This window comes from Caenorhabditis elegans, chromosome X, assembly GCF_000002985.6.
Source record: "Caenorhabditis elegans chromosome X".
Lineage (NCBI taxonomy): Eukaryota > Metazoa > Nematoda > Chromadorea > Rhabditida > Rhabditidae > Caenorhabditis > Caenorhabditis elegans.
Window position 1 is genome coordinate 15,283,154 of NC_003284.9, and position 21,583 is coordinate 15,304,736.

General features: G+C 35.6%; 2 protein-coding genes and 9 non-coding genes across 17 annotated transcripts; 6 read left to right on the forward strand and 5 right to left on the reverse strand.

The window, feature by feature from the left end:
- Positions 1–961: 961 nt before the first annotated feature.
- On the forward strand, positions 962–3,331 carry jud-4 (uncharacterized protein). Its single transcript, NM_078133.6, has 9 exons — positions 962–1,217; positions 1,265–1,350; positions 1,684–1,769; positions 1,816–1,898; positions 1,950–2,057; positions 2,106–2,249; positions 2,295–2,381; positions 2,856–2,928; positions 2,974–3,331. Exons 1-9 carry the CDS (start codon positions 1,167–1,169, stop codon positions 3,072–3,074), a joined length of 819 nt encoding a protein of 272 aa, NP_510534.3. The 5' UTR covers positions 962–1,166; the 3' UTR covers positions 3,075–3,331.
- A 48-nt stretch (positions 3,332–3,379) lies between these two features.
- Positions 3,380–19,810, reverse strand: ser-2 (the record flags this gene model as incomplete). Of its 7 annotated transcripts, none has more annotated exons than NM_001029165.5 (11): positions 3,380–3,850; positions 4,602–4,775; positions 4,936–5,040; positions 5,589–5,692; positions 6,197–6,309; positions 6,579–6,679; positions 6,914–6,989; positions 7,049–7,154; positions 7,831–7,996; positions 8,628–8,792; positions 15,050–15,555. In NM_001029165.5, 11 exons carry the CDS (start codon positions 15,068–15,070, stop codon positions 3,692–3,694), a joined length of 1,290 nt encoding a protein of 429 aa, NP_001024336.1. The 7 variants fall into 7 exon arrangements, with proteins under 7 accessions (NP_001024336.1, NP_001024335.1, NP_001257260.1 ...); NM_001029164.3 differs by lacking the exon at positions 15,050–15,555 and adding an exon at positions 11,689–11,718 and having other exon boundaries at positions 3,382–3,850; NM_001029168.4 differs by lacking the exon at positions 15,050–15,555 and adding an exon at positions 11,689–11,718 and having other exon boundaries at positions 3,692–3,850; positions 5,520–5,692.
- Positions 5,717–5,941, forward strand: C02D4.11. Its single transcript, NR_072710.1, has one exon. It is a non-coding gene; the product is annotated as an Unclassified non-coding RNA C02D4.11 (non-coding RNA).
- Positions 7,375–7,395, reverse strand: 21ur-14233. The gene has a single exon (NR_072711.1).
- On the forward strand, positions 7,641–7,783 carry C02D4.9. Its single transcript, NR_072712.1, has one exon. It is a non-coding gene; the product is annotated as an Unclassified non-coding RNA C02D4.9 (non-coding RNA).
- On the forward strand, positions 8,667–8,816 carry C02D4.12. The gene has a single exon (NR_072713.1). It is a non-coding gene; the product is annotated as an Unclassified non-coding RNA C02D4.12 (non-coding RNA).
- On the reverse strand, positions 10,852–10,872 carry 21ur-10341. The gene has a single exon (NR_072714.1).
- Positions 13,233–13,358, reverse strand: C02D4.8. The gene has a single exon (NR_072715.1). It is a non-coding gene; the product is annotated as an Unclassified non-coding RNA C02D4.8 (non-coding RNA).
- C02D4.10 lies at positions 13,697–13,969 on the reverse strand. Its single transcript, NR_072716.1, has one exon. It is a non-coding gene; the product is annotated as an Unclassified non-coding RNA C02D4.10 (non-coding RNA).
- C02D4.13 lies at positions 13,739–13,969 on the forward strand. The gene has a single exon (NR_072717.1). It is a non-coding gene; the product is annotated as an Unclassified non-coding RNA C02D4.13 (non-coding RNA).
- Positions 14,318–14,391, forward strand: C02D4.t1. Its single transcript has one exon. It is a non-coding gene; the product is annotated as a tRNA-Ile (tRNA).
- Positions 19,811–21,583: the final 1,773 nt, after the last annotated feature.

The following is a 21,583-nucleotide window of genomic DNA, read 5'->3' on the forward strand; positions in this document are numbered from 1 at the left end:
TGGGACAGTTTGGCACGACATGTATGAAAATGACGATTTAAAATTGTGCAAATGAACCTCAAAAGAAGTGTTTGTATGTAGTTCAGGAACAAAGGTTAAAGCACCGTTAAAGTTTACACCTACGCATAAATATGTTCCGGCGACTTACAACTATGTAATCCACAGTAACCTTACAGTACTCAGTTTTAATTCTCTGTGACCTTAAAGTACCGCTACCGTACCTTTACAGTAATCCAAGTATTGTGGGCAGCACATACGTAAGTGATATTGTTTATTATGCTTATTGCCAAATTTAGAGACTTGAACGACATGAAATATGTGATCGATGTTGGCTGCGCAATTACCATAGACTCTTCAAAAGTTTATTACTAAAAACTACGTTCTATACTGTTTTCTATGTATATTATAGTTAGTGATTTTCAAAGATTTATAGTTCAAATTTTGAATCCCGAAACCTTCAAGATCAGCACCACGAACACGTTCTGAAGATCCTGCCCTGCCACATATTTTGGCATTCCATCCAATTTGCAACAATTTTCTTCCATCATTTTGTTTCGTGGCATCTTCCTCAATCATCTTGAGAACCTGCCAAGTACACACAAAAAAGTTGACGTAATAGGGGGCAAATGGCAGGTGAAAGCAAGAAAGCAAAGCTTTCACAGATCTTGTGACGACAGACGCGCTAATTGTACAAGATTCTTGGCGGCAACGATGAAGCGGTTGATGCTTTTGCCCGCATTTACAGGCGCCAAAATTGACGTGTGTTGACGTGTCTGTCCTTCCGTCCTTCCGCTTGAAGAACTAGAGACTTTCACTGGCTTCTTCAGTGTCCTTGATACTGTGATTTGGGAATAATGTAAGAAGTTGAGTGAAGTTGCAAGTAACATTCACCATATAGCCCCTCCTACCGCATCTTGCAAGAAACACACACAAAAAAAAGCGTTGAACACACGCCAGACATCTGAGACAACACAACTGGTTTCAAAACTTGGCACTTCTCCAAAATAAGACACGGGAAGAAGAGATATAGCAACTAGGTGGTCTTACCTGTTCGTCTTATTCCTGCCACTCAAGTCATACATACTCTGTTTGGATTGTGTCATCTTATACTACTTCTTCCTCATTTCTTTTTGTTCATATTGTTACATTGAAAGTCTGCCAACCATATGAGCTACCACGTCTTTGCCATTCTATTTGGCCAGGTTTTACTGTTAAGGGTAACATTCTGCCGCCTTTTTTTTAGACACTAGATGTTTATTTTCAGGCAAGCGGCGCGGAACGAGAATGTGGTCTTCCCAAAAACCTGGGATCTCTGCCAGATTTTGCACGTGAAGAAATTCGAGAAATATGGTAACCAGCGCAGAGTAACGTTCATTTGACAAAAAAGCTTATTAATATTTTTCTAATCTTAAAAAAAAACTTTTTGGTCTTATAAAGAGAATATAGTGCGTCCAGCTTCTATAGAGCACCCCCCCCCCCCTAATTTGGCGCTTTGGAGCTTTTTAAAGTATTATTTGGAAAAGTGTTAGTGCGGTTCGATGGCACAAGTTGAAAACTTATGCTCCCCAATTTGTATGATGATATCTCAAAAATCACGGAAATTAGGTCAAAATATCAGTACTATGCATGTTTCAAAAATTGTTTAATTGTTTTCAAAAACCTGCAAGTTTCTGCATATTTCAGGCGGAACCACGTGGCTGGAACACCTTGCCTAAAAGAAATAGCAATTGAAAATGATATTTTGGATGTCATCAAGAGTTTCGAAGCTGGTAGCTCTTTTTTTTTTTGCTCTAACATTAATATGTTCTTGTTAAGATTCATCGTCAAATAGTGATCGAGCAGAGCCGGCGTCTACAACCTCAGGAGCTTCCAGTGATCCGGATTATGATCACATCGGGGTTTGATTTCAAACATTTTGTGTATTTTTAATAGTAAAAACTATTTTCCAGACAAACGGGGGTACACCAATCCCGCTTCTTTCCGCCACCACGTTCTCAAGCCCAACTAAAAAGTATAGAAGTTCAGCTGACACTGATAGTGATGATTATCTAGATCAGGTTAATTTTAATTTTTCAATCTGAAAAATATCCAAATGTCATATTTAGACAACATTCGATGACGTCGCTATGATGCAATTCGACAGTGTGCAGGCGCCGTTTCTTCGTTCCGCGAGTCCTTATGTGAAAAGTGAATTTCAAAAAATATGGGAAGATCAGAACATTCCGAGTGAAAGCTTGAGAACTTTGAAGGTTTATCAATTTTAAAATTTTGAAATTTAATATTCATAATTTCAGATTCAAACTTTAGCGGTTTCTTTATTGACATCTAAACAGTTGACAGAGTATAATCGCTGGGCAACCAAACGAAGGAGAGTATTAAAAGTGAGTAGTTGTGAGTCCACTAAAAATTTTTTAGAATTTACTCGATTTGACATGTCAACAAATTGTAGAAAAATGCCAGTGCATTATCATAAAAAGTGTTTAAACACAATATGTATTTAGTTAATAGTAGGGCTCCCCTCCGAAGCCGCACGCCGCTGTGGTAGTAATTTGAAGCGGCCGACACATTCGGGGTTCCGCAGCTTGGCATGAAATGAGTAGCTTGGTGTGTGCGCAAAGAAGTGCGAAGAGGTGGTTGTTTGGAAGCGGCCGACACATTCGCGGTTCTGCGCTGCACTATACATTCGGATACACATGTGGCTTGACTGATGAAACTGTTACAAGATATTTTCTCAAAATTCTTCATTTCTCAGAAAAAGTTTTATGATGGTTTTTTAGAGAGATTTTCAAAGCCAGTTTCGGAAAAAATTACTGTTTGAATCCTGAAATAACACTAATTTATTTCATCATTTTCAGGCTAGAGAGCAAGAAATGCGACATTTAAGCTCAGATGCAAAATCAGCGTTACGCAAGCTCAGCGTTCAAAGAGGTCAGTACATTATTTTTCCAATCACCCATTTATTGCATCTTTCAGATGACATCAGTCACATTGCAGTACCTATTGAAGTGAGAAACGAATTGACGACGTTTGTACAAAGATTGAACAGACGGCGTAATTTGAAGTTGGTACACTAAAATACTTTATTATTATAAAAAAAAACTATAACTTGTCTGTACATTGCAATAAAGTAATTTGAGAACAAAAATAGCTTCGACTAGTTTTTGTTGTTTTATGTTTTTGTTTTCCTGGTCTGTTTACAACGTCACCATGTTTGACATCAAGTACGAATGTTTTTTTTTGAACCACCTGAATAGTAATTACTCTGCAAATCATATGGGGTCCTAGCATTTTACAGTCAAAAAAAATAACTCAATGACTAAAATGTTAATAAAAACATTTCCATTCTTTTATCATTGTTTTAAATTTAAATAAAATCATTTGTTCAAGCAAAGTTAATTTATTCAGGACAATATCCAATAAGAATAAGAGAAAAAGTTCACCAGTGGACAGTTTGCAAGATTAGAATGGTGGAGTTTTTGGTTCACAAAAATAACCGAGATCAAAATCATATTCAAAGTCATATTCTAGCACATTATAAAACTAAGACACAACTCAAAATTTAGGAAATACATACTTAAAGAAAATACAAAAATACCAGGGATACCAGACCGATTGGAAAGCAAAACAACACAAGAATTTGGAAAAAAAAATCATAATGTATATAAATTTATCAATTAATTACAGAAAGAATCTAAGGTTGCGCACTCATTCGTCGTCTCCTCTGCTCTAATACAGCTTTAGGGCACAGAATCTTCTTGAATGCTCGGCGAAACTCCAAATTTAGAATACCGTAAAGGAATGGGTTAAGTGAAGAGTTGATATAGCCAAGCCACGTGAAAGCCTGTTCAACCTGGAAAGAAAAATGTGTGTTTTCAAACTGATTACTGTCGGAAAAAATGTATAAAGTTTGTTCAAAATATATTTTTGATCTACCTGTTGGACTAGAGTTCTCATCCATTGTTTTCTCGAAAGGTTCAGTCTATCATGAAGACCGAAAATAAATCTGATGAAAAAAATTGCGTGCTTATTTTGTCGATAATATATTGTTAAAGGTGGAGTAGCCTTAAAGGAAAAAGTGTTAAAACTACTCATATGGTTCCAAAATGACCGAATATAATAATAAAACTTTTTAAAAAACTTTTGAAATTTTTTTATTTACTGTCAAAAAATGACAATTGTTCAGTTTTCGCCACTTATAATTTTGGAAGTCGACCAAAAAAAACTTGTTTTTCCTACATTTTTTATACTGTAATTTTGTTTTAATATTTTGTATTAAAACATTGCAAGGGTCGAAACATGCGAGACATTGCTTTGGATTTCCTCGAAAGCTCATATTTTTTTCAAAATTTTGGCAATTTGCCAAAACTTTGAGCGGAAATTGTAAAAAATAATAAAAAATTAGAGTGTTTGTCTATGATATTCGGTCGTTTTGGAACATCATAAGTGTATCAAGCCAAAGTCCCCACTGGCGCTACTCCACCTTTAAGCACCAAAAATAATTAATTTCTTAAAGTTAATTGTGCTAATACTTTCAAAGTGACTACTTTTGTTACGCCAAAACCATAATTTAACAATTGAACATTAACAAAATAAAAACTCACTTTTGCATGAAGTTTACATGTTTCACAAAATGGTCGTATGACATATGCTACAAAAAATGGTAGCCAACAGAATGAAAATACGAATATAATAACAGCAATAGTTTTTGCTGCTCTTTTCTCCTTCGCCACACTGATTTTCTCACGTTTTCGCAGGACTGCAGTAGGATTTGGATTCTGAAAATGTACATTGATGTGAATGAAAGGTACACCCTACAAATACAAAGTTACAGATCCCATGTGACATGAACACTACTGCTAAGGCAAGAGAATGGAGAAGCAGTGAGTGGTTACAGAACTATAAACCCAAGTAACAAATTCCCAAAGAAACTATTACTCCTTCATCCTCCTTCACATCCTTCACTTTCACTTTGCACGATCCATTATTGTGATATTTCATGTGCTTCGTGGTTTCATCTTTTGGCAAGCTACCGCCGTCGGTCTGAAACTGTGAGCTTGAAAACTTAAAATGCGATTGATAGAATTATAGAGTTGAATGTTAGTTGAGGTATCAACAAGCCGTAACTGATTATTGCCGAATCGGTTAGAAACTGAGTAGGAGCAATGATAGAAATGCCGCGTGAATCAAGCATTTGGGGACAATAAAGAGTTTGAATGCAACATGGCTCAATCAGTGATGGTACAAGCTTCACCAATACATTTGTCTTCAAAATAAAATAAAAATTACTTGACACTTTGCAAAAATTAAATGAAGGCTTCAAAAAACATTTTGTTTTATATTAGTGCGTCAGTGATAATTCATTGGCTAAAAAAGTTTTCAAACTGATTATATTTAATCAAATACCCCATGCATATCTGAAGAAAAGAGTACATAAGCGTTTGTGTCATCAACTAAAAAAATAACTAAAGTGCGACATGATTCACAGACCGGGGACAAGGACACCAATTCAGTTTACTAACAGAATGAGCGGCAAGAGTAGTTACAGTCGTTTGTCCGTCAGCAATCACCAACGGTGTTTTCTCTCCTACCCTGCTCGAAGTGCGTGCTGATTCTACAGACGCTCGCTTGATCGACATCTTTCGGTAGTCGTCGTCTCCCTCGGCATTCTGGATTCTCATTAGTGCACTGCGTCCTGAAATTTAAATAGTTTCTACTTGTCAAACTGATTTTCTGCAAAACAAATTAGAATTACAAACGTCCGCCACGCAGGCCCTTGCGGCGACCTCCGCCTGCCTCGCGCAGCAAGCTGTCATTCCTCTATAGTACGGTGCGGAACCCGAAAGGTGTCGGCCGCAGCGAGCTACCTTTAAAATGTATTCTATGTTTTTCCTCTTTCAAAGATCACTCTGTGTTTCATTGCTCTTTTAATATTCTTCCATCTCCAATCGTTAATGTTTCAACTTTCTTTCTTTATTTTTCATTCATTTTTCTCCCCGATTTTCAATTCATTTTCTATTATTAGATGTACTATGTCCACCTAACCCAAAAAAGAGAACAAAAAGAGTCCATTGCTGCAAAGTTTCGGCAACAGTGGTGCGAATTCGATTAGCTCGCTGCATGCATTTCTAGGTTTTTTACAACTCGTATTTTTGTTTTATTTTCGGTCCCGCTTTTGGGCTCTCGCCTACGCACAAACCTCGATTAGTGCGGATTCGTTGGCGAGCACTGATGAAAATTTTGACATACACCACTACCATGACTAGGAGTGGGAGGAAGAATGAACCGGCAGCAGAGAAGACAACAAAGGCTCTGGAAATAGAATATGATTGTTGAGCATTTAAAACTGTGCATTTTAGAATACTTGTTAGGTAAATTTTCTAAAAAGTAACACCTTCTACTTTTGTTAAACAGGGATGGCTTCTAATAGTTATATATATAATTGGAATTCCTGACTGGAAAATAGTTTTTAAAACATTTATCTTTTGATTTTTGCTCTTTCACATTCGTGTCATACTTTTAAGTATTTAAATAACTATGCATGTGGTATTTTCAGATTCACAAACTCTAAAAAAATTTACTTTTCCGTAGACAACCCGCAACTATCCTCCATCATATTCTCCTGCCAATTATTCCATCCAATGATTGGAGGCACTGATATGAGCATTGACAATATCCAAACCTGAAAAAAACTTCTCCCTCAACTAGTGAGCAACACGTTAAATTGTGATTCGTAAGCAGGAAAGCAATTGCCTTCATTCATTTCTGAGACGATTTTCTCTCTTCGTTTCTTTCCGTGTCTTCTACATTTCCATAACAAATGAAGGTAATCTTCTCCTTTTCCCCTCGCCATAGTTAGATTGTAATGACTAGGACATCAATGCTATTGAAGCATTAAAAAAAACAAAAAACCTACAATGACAATGACGATGCATACGAATTTGGTCGTACGTTTTTGTGCATAGTTGATTGGATTGTGGATGGCCCAATATCTGGAAAAATGAATTTTTGCAGAATAGTGACGGTTAAAACGATAGCTAGATTAGTATACCGATCTAATGCAATTGCACATAGATTGAGAATTGATGACGTGCATAATAAAATGTCAGCAGTGGTGAAGAATTGGCATACGGTAACTCCAAGAAGCCATTTACCACCTGGAAAATAGTTGTATAATAGTTATAATAATAGTTATACATAATAGTTTTGTTTATAATAGTTGGATACCGAATTTTTATTTTATTGTTCGACAGTTTGAAAATTCATACAACTTGTACTGAAATGTTTCCAAAATGTAATATTGTTCGGTTACGTTGCTACGTTGCAATTTTAAATCCCTTTCTTCAAATTTCAAAATTTTCCAGTATTATCATTTATCATTAGTTTAACCGCAATCAATCATATATATTTTGTTCAAATGTCATTAAATCGAAATATGCAACAGGTGAGTAAGTGGCAACTGTCATTTTCCATCCCTCACTTCTTCCTACCTACTTTTCAATGTCTCAAGGAGACAATGATCATTAACTTAATGAGCTTTCCTTTTTTGATAAACTAGAGCAAATTTCGGCTCTCAAGTCCTTTGGCACTCGAGCACAATTGCTCGAAAAGTACTCACGCAATCACAAGTCTCTTCTTCATCCCTTATGTTGTCAGAAAATATTCGTGACCCCCTCGGACCGAGCGCCCGAAACCACAAATGACGAAGCGGAGCTGACAACCGGCATCCGGATGTCAACTGCCGCTTCCCGGGCACCCAGTATCATATAAGTGATGACAGCGCAAAGAAACTGAATAGAAAGAGCGCAGAACAAAGGAGGAAGGAAAACTGACCCGCTAGAAAAGTGACTACATGCAAAGGCATGACGAATATCGCCACCGCCAGATCGGATGCTGCAAGTGAGACGAGAAAATAGTTTTGAACTTTTTTCAGCGGTCGATAGCTGAACACTGCGACGACGACCAGTGTGTTGCCGACAACTGTCATTGCAATAATTACCTGAAAAAGTCAAATGTTCAGGTGAAAATTAATAATTTCGTGATTGGTGATTGGCCTGGAAAATCATTGAATTTTCAATGATTTCAAATTATTACGGATCGTAGAAATTTGCGGAAAAAAATAAAAGTTTGTGGAAAATAATGTTTTAATTTTCGCGATTCGGGCAGATTTTTAAGTAAAACAAACACGCTGGATTTTTCAATATAATTTTTTATAAATTTTTTAAAAGATCCGACGGATTTTTCACGAGGTTGAATATTTTTTAGGTATTCCAAAATTTTGTCAGTTGTAGCATTTTTTTATGTTTTTCAGAAATTAGTTTTAATTTTTCATTTTTTCCATATACAATTGGGAACTGATTCTTGACGTTTCCCGATGCTCGAAGCATCCCTCAATTTGAAAGTTGACATTTTCATTTCAAAATATGTGTTTTTTGTTAACCAAATTTCTGTCAACTTTGTTGAACACATACAAACGAATTCTTACTCTGTCACGTCTTCGTCAGTCAAGACAAAACATGAATAATCACATGGATGCTTCTTTTTTGTCTTTTGCCAACTCGTTGTCTTGCTCAACAACCGCAGACTTTCGGCAAATAATCAGAAGAAGAAGAAGACGACGAAGAACTCACCAAGTACGTAATTGTTCCTAAAACCAGCTCGACAGTTGGAATAATTGATGGCGGTTTCATAGAGGTCATGGGAATGTCCAGCGGCGGCAACGTCGTCGTGCTGACTGCCGATGACGCGTTTATAACACTATCCCGGATCGAGTCGATGGCTCGTAACACCATTTCCTGAATCAGACAAGTTGAGTAGAAAACGAATGAGTGGAAGTAGTGGGCTTTCTCTTTTTTTCATAGATTTAAAGCAAAAGACTTGACAAATGTTCTTCATTCATCATCTTTTTTTGTATCATTACTGCTCAAAAAGATGCTCTCTGCAAAGAGCAAGCATAATATTTCAAACAATAGAATGGAAGGCGATTCATCAGTTTCTTGATTGGAGTTGGAGCTTTCGGAGTCTTTAGAGCCAAAACTAGTGGCAACAAAAAAACCAACCAAAAAAGAAACAGAACAGAGAAGAAAAGTCAAACCCCATCTTTAATTTCATCGTCGTTTTTTGTCTTCTCTCTGTGTCTGTTGGCCAAGTGTTTCTACTAGTCGTTTGCGAATGTTGCGCACTAATTTGACGGCTTGACCCGTGCCGAGTTGTCTCAACTATTTCCTTCCTGGTTTTGGCCAAAAATTAGGTCAGATAAGGTAACATTTGGGATTTTGTTTTGATGAATTGTATGTTAGGGGGAGGAAAATTTATTTCAAAATTATAGTGCCAAGGCGAGAGAATCTCCAAAATCCACCTTTAAAATTTTGAGAAATTGTGGCAAAATTTTTTTTTAATACGGGAAATTGTATGTTTATTTTGCACAGTTGCTTTTAAAAAAGCGCTTTTAAAAACAAACATAGTTATAATGTAATAGCGCCTTTACGAATTTTGTGTTCAATATGAGCCAAAAAAAAAACAATTTTTCTTAATTCTTGGATTTTTCAAAATTTTCAAAATTGTTTTTTTCTGATCAAACTTCAAAAATTTCGTTGAATTCAAAATTTTTTGAGTCGATGTCATTTTTTTTCACGTAACCAAGTAATTCGTTATCAGGACCCACGTAGAGCCAGGCTGTCCCATTACGGTTTGATCTACAGAAAATGCGGGGATTTTTTTTCCCAAAAAAAGTGACTTCAGCATCATGCGAATACAGTTAAAAACTCTGCTTCTCTTCATCCGCATTTTTTGTGGATTTAGGTAGATCAAGCCGATGTGAGACACTCTGACATCACGTGAGGACCCCCAATATGCTAAATTCAAATTAAAACAAGTTGCTTTTTACTTTCATAAAAAGTGAAATAAAGCAAGAAAGATGGCAATTTACATACGAATTCCCTCATTCTTTCCGAGAGTTTCGTTTATTGGCAAAATTATTCTTTATGAGAGAATTTCTAGTTCAAAGATGAGATATTTCCCACGGAATACAACGAAACACAACTAATTCCCGCTTTATTCTGCAGAAGTCTCTGTTTTTCGATGTTTTGCGAAACCGGTGACGTAGAATAACTTTGAACCATTTACGAGAAAATACTCAAAAAAAAAAAACAACACACGGTTGCAAAAGAAAAGGTTAAATTCTTTTGTTCTAGTCGTGTGTACTAGTCTATACATTACAGACCGGAAATTGGAAAATATGTATTCCATTAGATTGAGTGCAATTTTTTTTTGTTTTTGAATAATGATGTAATTGAGAAGAGTATTTTATAAAATTTTGAAAAAAAAAACTCGAGGTTTATTTTTTGTTTCACCTCCATATTTTATTCACCAGATTTGACTGCTGACATCACCCCGCTTACTTATTTCCAAATTTAGAAAAGGTCAGTGCCCCTGAGCCCACCTTGAACTTGGTGTTTGATGTGTCAATTAAACTAAGACTACTTGACGCGGTGACAATATTCGAATAATACATAGTTTAGGGGGAGGCAATTGATTAATAGTGTATGTCCGAAAAGTGGACTTCTTCGCCGAAATAAAAAAAAATGATTCGAGCACGGTCGAATGGATTCAGGATTCGCAGTGAGTGTTGATGATGAACAGGAGCAAAAAATGGTGGGGAGAAGGAGTGGGGAGGGAATAAAAATAAAATGAAGGCAAGTAGCAAATATTTCCAATTTCCTCTTACCACTGATATGTTGATATTCGATTATAAAGTTTTAATTTAAAATTGTGGTGGGAATGAATGTGTCTAGTTGCTCATCAGAAAAAAAAGCGTTCATCGGAAATAATATTAGGTGACGGACGATTCGATTAACTGCGGATTTTAGATTTCCAATGGATTTCTAATTCGAGCACAATTCTTGAAACGGGAATGTAAATGTAAAAGTTCTAATATTAGTTTGATTTATATGAAAGTTCTTTTTGGAAAAACGCAAAAACACAAGATATAGGTGGAGCGTAAATATTTCAAAAAATTTTTAAGCCACCTTTCAAGCCAATATGAAAATTTGATCCAATTTGGGCGATTTTCGAATTTATTTAGACATTTCACAACTTCTCACGAAAGCACATGGGAAACTAACTCTGATGATCATTGGTTTATTCTTACTATTAGTTTCTCAAATTTTTTTCGAAAATCTAACGAACGTTTCTAAGGTTGTCTAAGTTTGAAACCTGATGGTATAACTTTTTTAAGCACATGGTGGTTCATAATTATGGACCACCCTGTATATGAATTTTAAACAAGAAATTTTAATAAATTCCAATAAAGGAACCCTATATTACTGTTTATTAAAAGTTGTGATATTATGAGCTTCATATATTAAAGTTTTTGGAAAATCTATGAAATGTTGTCGCCCAGTTTGAAGCTTGATCGTGTAACTTTTTTATAAGCACAGGGGGGTCCATAAATATGGACCATCCTGCATATGAACTTGAAACAAGGAATTTTGTTAAATTCCAATAAAGGTACCCTATATTACTGTTTATTAAAAGTTGTGATATTATAAGCTTCTTATATTTGGGCGAAGCGTTATCAATTCTGAATTCTGAATATCAAATGTGCTAAATATGGATTTCAGAATGTGCATCTAAAATTCACCCATTTTTTTCAAAAAATCCACGTTCTTCTGCTGATCTCTACTCGCTTACCTGCACCGAATCAGTGTAATTTCGGAACATGATGTCTTAGCAAACGTTTTTTTTTCGGAAGCAAAAGCAGAAAACCGCGTAGAAATAACAAGTAAACGTGTCAAGTACGTTAGAACGTTTCGGTCCACACTTCTAACCCCGTCTCACTCTCATTTTCGCATCTTCTATCACCCCGCTTCCTCAACTCATTGCAATACGATCCCTTCATCCTTCTGCCGACGCTTGGTGCTTTGACAGGTTGAGAAGATGTGAGCAGAGATAGGGCAAATGAGCGAGGATTAAAGAAAAAGAACACGGACACACAAAAAAAAAGTAAACCTTCACTTATCCTACCCCCAATCTGTGCTTTGTAGTTTAGGACTGATTGGTTTAACTGTGTTAAGAAGTGGACCGTCAAAGAATAACAAGGAACGAGACAATATAAATTCGATTTTCTTCAAATTTTTTTTTCGGAAATTTTAACAAAAAACAACGTTTTCTGTGACAACAGTGTCAATAAATGGAAAAAAACAGAGAAACTCGTCAGTCATAAAGAGTGGCAGATAAAATATAGAAAATAAAGGAAATCTGCCCACAAAATGATGAGTATCTGGCGCTGGCAAACCAGAAATCTACAATATGAATGGAGGGAGTCGGATGATGAAGAGCTTGGAGAGTGGGATTTGAAATTTCAACTACAAAGTTGGTTTGCATATTATGAAAAATCACGTTGAAGGCGATGAGAAGTTTTAAAAACATCCGAGAGGAGCCAAAAACCGTACGCAAAAAATATAAGTTTTTCATAAAATTTCGTTTTGAAATTTGAGAGCTCTTAGCGATGACCATCACCAGCGGAAAATTATAGCTGCCATACAAGGAGGGAGTCCACATGGTCAGTGCTTCTGAAAGATTGGTCAGTGTCTATGAAAGATTGGTCAGTGCCTATGAAAGATTGGTCAGTGCCTATGAAAGATTGATTAGTGCCTATGAAAGATTGGTCAGTGCCTATGAAAGATTGGTCAGTGCCTATGAAAGATTGGTCAGTGCCTATGAAAGATTGGCCAGTGGCTAGGAAAGATTGGCCAGTGCCTATGAAAGATTGGTCAGTGCCTATGAAAGATTGGTCAGTGCCTATGAAAGATTGGTCAGTGCCTATGAAAGATGGGTCAGTGCCAAGATTGGTCAGTGCCAAAAATAGCGTTCTGCACTGTTTTAAGTGATAGTTTTAAGTGTAATGCTATTAGGAACTGCAAGTCTGATCAACGATATTGTATGAAAAGAAGTATGGCAGGTTGAACACTTTATTCAGAACACCCTATGTTCAAATTTAATACTTGCTACAAAATACTGAGAAAAAATTACAATCAACCAAGAAACCGTAAAATCTAAAAACCGCCAAATCTATCAGGTTAACTAGTTCAAACGTATGTGAAAAAAATTTGTATAGAAACAAACCGAAACCATTTTACACCTAGTTTCAAAAACTCATGATCAATGGAAAAAGAATATTCAAATAGGTTCGTCGATCTTTATTCTCAAATATTCTCAAGGCCGACGGGGGTCAGATAAGTAACAATCGAGTGATGAAAAGGCAACAAAAAGCGTTTAGTATGCATTACTCTCTTTCCTATCTTTATCCACCCCAATTTGAGCTCTATATCTACCCTATAAGTGCACACACGTTTAGCGGAACAAGTGAACATACGGACAATAGGCATTGGCATCACGACGGCGCGGCGCCGAAAAAATATATAATATATACGGTGAGTGAGTTTATTAATAATTCCACACCGCATAGTGGAAAAACCAAATTCACGTATCATATTCTATTCAACTTGCCGAGATAGATGAAGAAATGCGCAAGTATGTGTGTGTGTGGCTCCAAACAATTCAGATCATCGCGCATTCTAGATGGCTTGGTGCTGCTGTTGCAGAAGAAAAAATTTTTTGATTCAAGTTGATTCAATGCCAATTCTTCACTAGCAGAGACTCATTTTTGGTCTTGCATTCTTCTTTTTTTTTTCGAGATTTTTTTTCTCATTCTTATTCACTTCTCAAAAAAAAAAAGAAAGATAGTGTGAAGAAAGTAGTAAGAAAAGTCGACTAATGAAAAGTGCCCTCGGAAGGGGAGGAAAAGATAGCCAACTTTTTTTGGAATGTTTTTAGCGCACATCAGGAAAAAGAGGGGGAGAAACCTGACGCCACCCAAGCCTCCGACCGTCATCCGAAATTCTAAGCAGACGAATGAAAAAAACAAAAACGAAGACGCTAAAGAGGCGAGGTTAAATCATATTCGAGTAGTAGTGTGTTGGTGTAGGTGAGTGACTTTCAAAATTCGTGCTTATATATCGACCAACTATAAATACTGAATGAAGATGGCAAAACAGAGAGTTTACTGGTGTAGAAGTGCCTGGCAACGCTCAATTGCAGTAATAATAATAAGCAAGAAAACATGACAATAGTCCCGTTTTTGAAAATTTGACAAAAACAAGTAGCTCCCGACATCTAACGGGTTCTGTCTCTAGCTTAACTTTTTCATTATCTTATTATAAGTTAACCCGGAAAATGTCGAGCGTTGAATATCAACATCACCCTAAAAAACGAGGTAGGTTATGTGTTATCAACTGCACCGTCCACCTCTTTCACAACGGCCGCCATAGCTCAGTCGGTTAGAGCGTGGGTCTAATAAGCCCAAGGTCGCAGGTTCGACCCCTGCTGGCGGCAAAATGTTTTACAATTTATATAGATCGAGGGATTTTCAGAATAAAAATTTGGGATGAAAAACCTAAAGGAACACTCGAAGGTATATTCTTGGCTTGTTCAATTTGAAGATATTCAATATCCTGAAAACATACTGCCAACAAATCCAACAAAGACTTCCGAGTATCAAATGATGAAGACAAAACACAACAAACATGTTCATCTACACTAACTCAAAAATCAGAAAACGAATGCGATCTTGGGAATTCTAAAAAAAATGCAACAAAATTCCTTGATCTATTGCCATTACGTATTCTGCCGAACAAAAAAAAATCCAACTGCGGAAAAATTATAGAATTGTGTCAAGGGCGAGAAATGGTTATCTGGAAGAGGAGAAGAAATGCGTAAGAAATCGGCTCATTTTGAAACCGAAAAACCAAAACAAAAGGAAACCTTATGACCCGAAGTGACAAATTGAGTTAGATACATGAACCCTGGGAGGGTTGCAAACTGGGTTCAGGTTTGAGGCTTGAGGATTGGGTCAAAAATTTGAACTTTTTTTGAACATGAGTAAAACGTTTCTGCTAAATTTTTGTTAGTATGTTGTTGCTCCAATTAGAATTTTATTCCATGAAAATATTTTTTTAGAATTTGATCGGGAAAATTTCAAAAGATAGCTTACCTGACTAAAGTCGTCGTTCATTTTTGCAAATTACTTGAGGCTGCCTTGAGACTCTGACGCACTCGCACAATTTACTGTCGATAGTTGGCCAAATGAGAGAAAGAAGCGACGGAAGCAGGAAGACGGGGGAGTCCCCCTTTAGTTAGGGCAGTTATCTAACGCTTCCGAAAAGTCTGTGTGAATGGCAAGCCACGCCCACGGCTTCTTCTTTTTCTCCTATTTTTCACTGCTTTTCTGTTAAAACAGAACTTGTTTAGCTTTCGTTAAAGCGTAATCAAGAATATATCGTAGGATCTATAAGGACGGCGTTGTTGAATGTGTGGACATTTGTTGCCCGAAAAAGCCGCGTCTGTTTTCTGGAGCTGGAGCAATGTGGCTCCTCGTCATTTAGAGATTAAGAATAGAAATAATGAAAATAATAATAGGACAGGACTCAACACGGGACAGTGGTCCTAAGAGGTGCTTGGGGGGGATTGTCGAGTCCCCTCACACCAAACAGAATTTCGAGATAGAATAAAAAGAAAAGAGAAAAGAGGCAAATTTTTCTCGTGGCGACAAGAATGAACAAGAATGAAGCGAAGAACTGGACGATGGATAGAGGAGGAGGAGGAGGATTCAGAAGAATAATCTTTGTCACGAAAATGGCAAAGAGCACCAGTAGGCGGGATTAGAGGGATTCTATAGTTTTTCCGTTGTGCGGGTCGCTCTCCAGTCAATGGTGAAGTTTTATAGACCAACAATGCACCAGTGCAAACTGATTTGTGCTCAGCTTGCGTGGCTCGAGTATTTGAATTTGTGTGTGTGTGTGCCGGCCACCAAGACCGTAAACACAACTTTTCACAACCTGAGCCCCCCACTGATTCAAAACGTTTTTTTTTTATGACGGCCGTTTACAACTCACACCAACGTAGTAAAATTTCACAAAAAAAATAAATTGAAAAAGAAGTGCACCGAAACGAGCAAAAAAAATCCTTTTGATCGAGGGGGAGCATACAAGCCCACACAATCGACGAAGCCTAGCATCATTGTATTTTAAATTTATGATCTACATTTAAAAATGAAAGAACATTGAACAATAAAACATTTTTGAAATTTCTAAAGAAAAAACAGAAAAGTGTGTTTTTCGACTAATCCTACTAGGGAGGTTTTTTTTTTAATTTTCAGTGTTGGTTGAATGTTATATAATATTTTCAGAAAGTGTAAAGGTGGTGAAGTCAATTTTTTATTGCTTTATTAGACTCAAAATTGTCTGAAAACTTTTCAAAAAAAAGTTATGACGGCTCAAAAAAGACCTAAAAAATTTAAAATTTGACCGTCTTGTGAATGTCGCAGCGGCTGGAAACAGTTTTTTTTGAAATCATGAAATTAAAAATTTAAAAATCTCGCCGTCCATCGACTTTAAAATACCAAAATGAAGTAGAAAACGCAAGATAATTACATTGTATACTTAAAATTTGACGGTGATTTCAAAAAAAAAATTGTTTCCAGCCGCTGCGACACAAGTGGGCAAATTTCAAATTTTAACTAATTTTAGGCCATTTTTGAGCCGTCATAACTTTTTTTTGAGAAGTTTTCAAGAAGTTTCATTATGAAATTCGATGTTTTCAGACAATTTTGAGTCTAATAAAGCAATAAAAAATTTGACTTCATCACCTTTAACTGCGTTTGTAAATGAAATATTTTCTTCTCTTTCGAAATTCAAAATCAACGATTTTTTGGCTTAAATCTTATATTTGGAAATTCGGAGTGGATAATAATTGTCTTAGCATTAAATAGGTTAAAACTTCATGAATTAATTCAAATTGCCTTAGCTTTCAGAAAATCTATCATTCGTCGTATAAATCTCCGGACACCGAACACAAAAATTTTCTAGGAAAGTGCTTGAGAACAAATGAAGAGTTTTGTTTTCAGAAAAAACAAAACATTAGCAATTAAAAACAATCTATTTATGCGCAAACAAAACGAAAATGTATAAGTGAGTTTATGAAAAATATGAAAGTTCCGAGGACGGTGAATAGCAAATGATGGTGCACAAAAAGCGTCTTACAGCTGAAAAGAGCAACTGAAGATTTGACATTGAAAGTATCAATAGTATTCAGGTTTATTGGGGTAATGAAAATAAAAATGATCTTGTTTTGATATTTGTTTCCAGCTGCTTCGACATTGACAAGTCGGCCAAATTTCAAATTTTAACTAATTTTAGGCCATGTTTTGAGCCGTCATAACTTTTTTTGAGAAGTTTTCAAGAAGTTTCATTATGAAATTCGGTGTTTTCCAACTATTTTGAATCCAATAAAGCAATAAAAAAATTTGACCACACCACCTTTAAGAGGTGTCGTGTTGAAATTATTCTAGTGAAGAAAACATAAAAAATTTGGTTTTTTTTAATAGCGGATGGTCTAAATTTGCCACTACAATATTTTGCTGTGGTGAAACATTTTAAAGCGAGTGTTTTTTGTAAAGTTGATCCAAAAGTGCAGTTCTTTTAAAAAAGTTGTTTAAAACCAAAAAATACTTTTTTAAGAATGATAACATTCATTTATAATCTTGAAAAACTAAAAAGTAGTGAGCTAAAAAATTAAAATAGAAGTCGGAAAAATGATAAAACAGGATTTTTATTTATTTCAAAATTTTCAGATTTTTAACAATTATTGTCTTTTTTGAATCATTTGAGTTTTATAATTACCAAAAGAAAGATCTGAATTTTGTTGGAAAATACTTTCGACACGTTCATAAAAAGTGGTTGTGATGCCAGATTCTTTCAAATTTCCGATTGTTGTGCTCAAGTGGTACTACTGCATTTTTCTTCTTTCTCTTGTTTATTTTTTCAAAGATTAGTCATTGTTTTTTCAAATTATTTCGAGGAATCTCCTTTCGACCCCCCCCCCTTCCCCTCTCTCTTGCCCAAAATTAGTTTGAACGCAACTTCTCCTTACTTGATGAATAGTTGATTGAGAAAGCTTGAAAAAAAAACCCCCGAACTCGTTGCCTTCTCATCCCCTTTATCCTTTCAAGAATCGTTTTCCCGATAGATAATTATAGTCGGGGGAAGAGGGCCTAAGTTGATGTACCCTTGCTCAGGAATGTCGTGGAATAGATAACGAGCTTGGCTGACAGGCCAACAGAAATAACACTTTTGTCCTACTGCTCGATTGTTACAATTGACAAGGGCTCTTCTAGTTTCATAATTAGAATATTTGGAAAAGAGGACAGTGACGGAGGAATAAATTGCGTGTGAGCAATATTCACGAGCTAGTATTATTTGGAGCTGTGCAGAAGCACGTTATTGTGGTGTGTGTTTTGAATTTTAACAAAAATAGGCTAGAATGTTCTAAATATGAAACACCTTATTTGCACATGTACATAATAAGCCTTGAGGTTTAGAATGTAAAAAAATGTGGTTTTTTTTTAGGTAGACTCATTCTATTTATATTGAATGTGGAACAATGTCATAGGAGTTTAACGTAGAAAAATCATATTTAAATAATTCAAAAAAAATTTTTATTTTGAATTTTAGATTGAAATTGAGTTCAATAAAAACTACTGAAGGATTTAACAAGATCAAATCCTTTGAAGGAGGAGTAGCACTAGTGGGGAAAGTGTGAAAATCTATTCCTATGATGCCTAAATGCCCGAATATCATAATAAAACTTTTCAAAAAATTTTAGAACATTTTTTTATTTACTGTCAAAAAGTAACAATCACTCAGTTTTTGCCACTCATAATTTTGGACGTCGATCAAAAAAAAAACCTTTCCTGCATTTTCTATATTTTAAATTTGCTTCAGTTGGTTGTAATAAAACATTGTAGGGGTTGGAACAGGCTACATTGCATTGGATTTCCTCAAAAGCTCATCTTTTTCAAAGTTTTGACAATTTGCCAAAACTTTGACCGGAAATTATGAAAAACCTAAAAAATTTTTTGGACTATTTTATTGTGATATTTGGTCGTTTTGGACCATTAAAAGGGTATTTAGACAAATGCCCCACTGGCGCTACTCCACCTTCAAATTGAAACAAAAATTTGAGATAGAGAAAAAAACATTTGTTTCAAAGCTTTATTGTGATTATTGCAGCACGCTTCTTATTGTCAATACTCTAACTTTTAGCGATCAGTTATTTTGACGACATGAACTTTTTTGATGTTTTTGAACAAGAACCATATTAGGTGTGAAAAAATTGTTTCTAAAAATACATCAGTCCCAGTAAAACGCCAAAAAGTCAAATCGAATACCACACAAAGTCTGAGTGATGGGATTTGGTTTTATAGTTAGGTACATTTTCAAAAGTTGACATAAATTTAGGATTGAATGAAAATAAGTAAGAAAAACAGACGAAAATATCAATTATGTCGACTCCACCCATTTCTTGGTTTTTTTTCTTCAAATTTCATGTTTAGTAAATTGTTGTAGGCTTTTATGGTACCATGCAAGCAGCGCAAATGTAAGCATATCAAAACAACAATTTTTATACATAATTTTTTAAAATTTTGTGAAAAATAAATATCGGGGTGTGATTCGCTTCGATTGTGAAAATTAAAATTAAAACAGAAAGAATTGAAGGAAAAAAAAACTCTACAAAAATGTTTAAAAAAACTTCGAAAAATTAATTTTATTTTCAAATACTGCTTGGAGTTTCTGCAAAACTGCACCCAAGTTGCAAAAAATGTTACAAAAGTAAAACATTTCTAGTGAAAGTCATAAAATTTTCAAAACAAACGTAAAAATTTTTGACTCCATGTTCAACTTACCAGACTACTCATTATGTGTTGTGATGTCACAAAAATATGCCAAAATGAATAATTAGCTATAGTAAATTTAGCCAACAAAAATAATATTATTGTCGTCAGAATGTAGCAGGGGAAAAAAACGTCTACGAAATGAATTGCTACTGGCCGGAGGACAACGCAAGGCCCTTCCGATTTTTCGCGTCATCAAACCTCAAAAGGAAGGAGCCCGAGGAGACTCTGATTGATAACCTTCTTTTACATTCATTTGCTTCGCTTTTAGACGTTGTGATTTGTTATGTTGTGCGAAATTGACATGAGTTGGTAGGAAAAAGGTAGAATACAAAAAAAACGGGTTGAGAAATGGATATGAGAAGTGGAAACCGAATCGAGATGGATCAGAAATCACAAAACACATATGGCTGTAATAAATTCAGAAACACTGAATTCAAGTAACAATTTGAAAAAAATGGGTTTAAAATAATTTTGAAACGAGATTTAAAAAAAAAGGATTAAAGGACGATCCGTTCTTCAAGTGCTATGTACTGCGGATCTGGGATTCAGGTACACTGCCTGGTGGTGCTCCCACTGAGCTGTAATTTAAGCCACGTCCTAGCCGGGGACTGTGGCCGATAATCTAGTTGGGGATTGCTCCACTTCCTAATAGATGATGGGTGAGCATAGGGGGTGAGGCGGGACTTGAACTCGTGACCTCCAGATTGCTAGCGGCCAGCGCTACCGGCTGAGCTATCTGCCCCTGATTAAAACTGACTGATTAAAAGATGTTTTTATGTTTCTTAGTTGCGTCAAAATAAAACTATTTTCTAGAAACATTATTAATTGTGTGAACAAATTATACCTGATTTTTGGAAACAGCATTTTGAGAATTTCTGTTTCTGTAATTTCAAATGAAATAATTTTTGTTGTTGCTAAAACAAGAAAGTTACAAAAAAAAATTGAGAAAAAAAATAACACCTAGAAACATATTAGAAGAGCATTGAAATGCTCTTCTAATCATTTTGCCAAAGCTCAGTGGAACCTGTTTTAGATTTTTGGAATTTTTGCACTAAGGAACTTGGTTCCTTTTTTGTCGAGTATTAAAATTGAATGGAGCAACTTTTTTCATATAAAACATGATTAAATTTCATATTCTGAACGTCTAGTATTGTTTACTGTGGAAAGTTCGTCTGAACTATGAGATATGGGGATTAATGTCTTTGAGAAAGCCACTAGAGACATTTTGATACTAGAGGAATACTTTCTTGTTAATTTATTTCAGAAGATGATCAGTGACTTTTTTTCTGATATCAAAGATTCGAAATGTAACATTTCGATAAGTTTTTCATCACCAAAAGTTAGAATCGCCGTCTCCAAACGATTTTTTCGTATAATTTTGGTTTTTATGTTCGAGTTTCAGTACAGTGGATAAAATGATCAAAATTCATAGCATATCTTTTTCAAACACATTTTTACAGTTTTTTAAGAGCTATACACTCAAAATAATAAAACTGCTTGGCGTGTACGCCCAAAGAAGCCCCGAATTTTGCTCGTCCACTCACGGGAAAAAGGCAAAAATCGGGACCCCACCCAATATAAGGCCGCCGACATCTTACGAGTTCCGCGCGCGTGTATTTCGCCTACAGTTGAAGTCGACAGCGTTTCGGAATAACCATAATTCGCCAAGTCTCCAAAAAGTCCAGTCCACAAAATTTTAATTTATTTTAAGAATTTTATATTCTAAATGTGTTTTAATCATTCCGACGTTGTAAATACAATCTAGTTTTTGAATTGAAAAGAATTTTGTTATAA

Coding starts and splice junctions, on each gene's coding strand:
- jud-4 (NM_078133.6), top strand. CDS start 1,167: ATGAGCTACCACGTCTTTGCCATTCTATTTGGCCAGGTTTTACTGTTA. Junction 2,250..2,294: donor AAAGCTTGAGAACTTTGAAG/GTTTATCAATTT, acceptor TCATAATTTCAG/ATTCAAACTTTAGCGGTTTC. Junction 2,929..2,973: donor CAAGCTCAGCGTTCAAAGAG/GTCAGTACATTA, acceptor TGCATCTTTCAG/ATGACATCAGTCACATTGCA.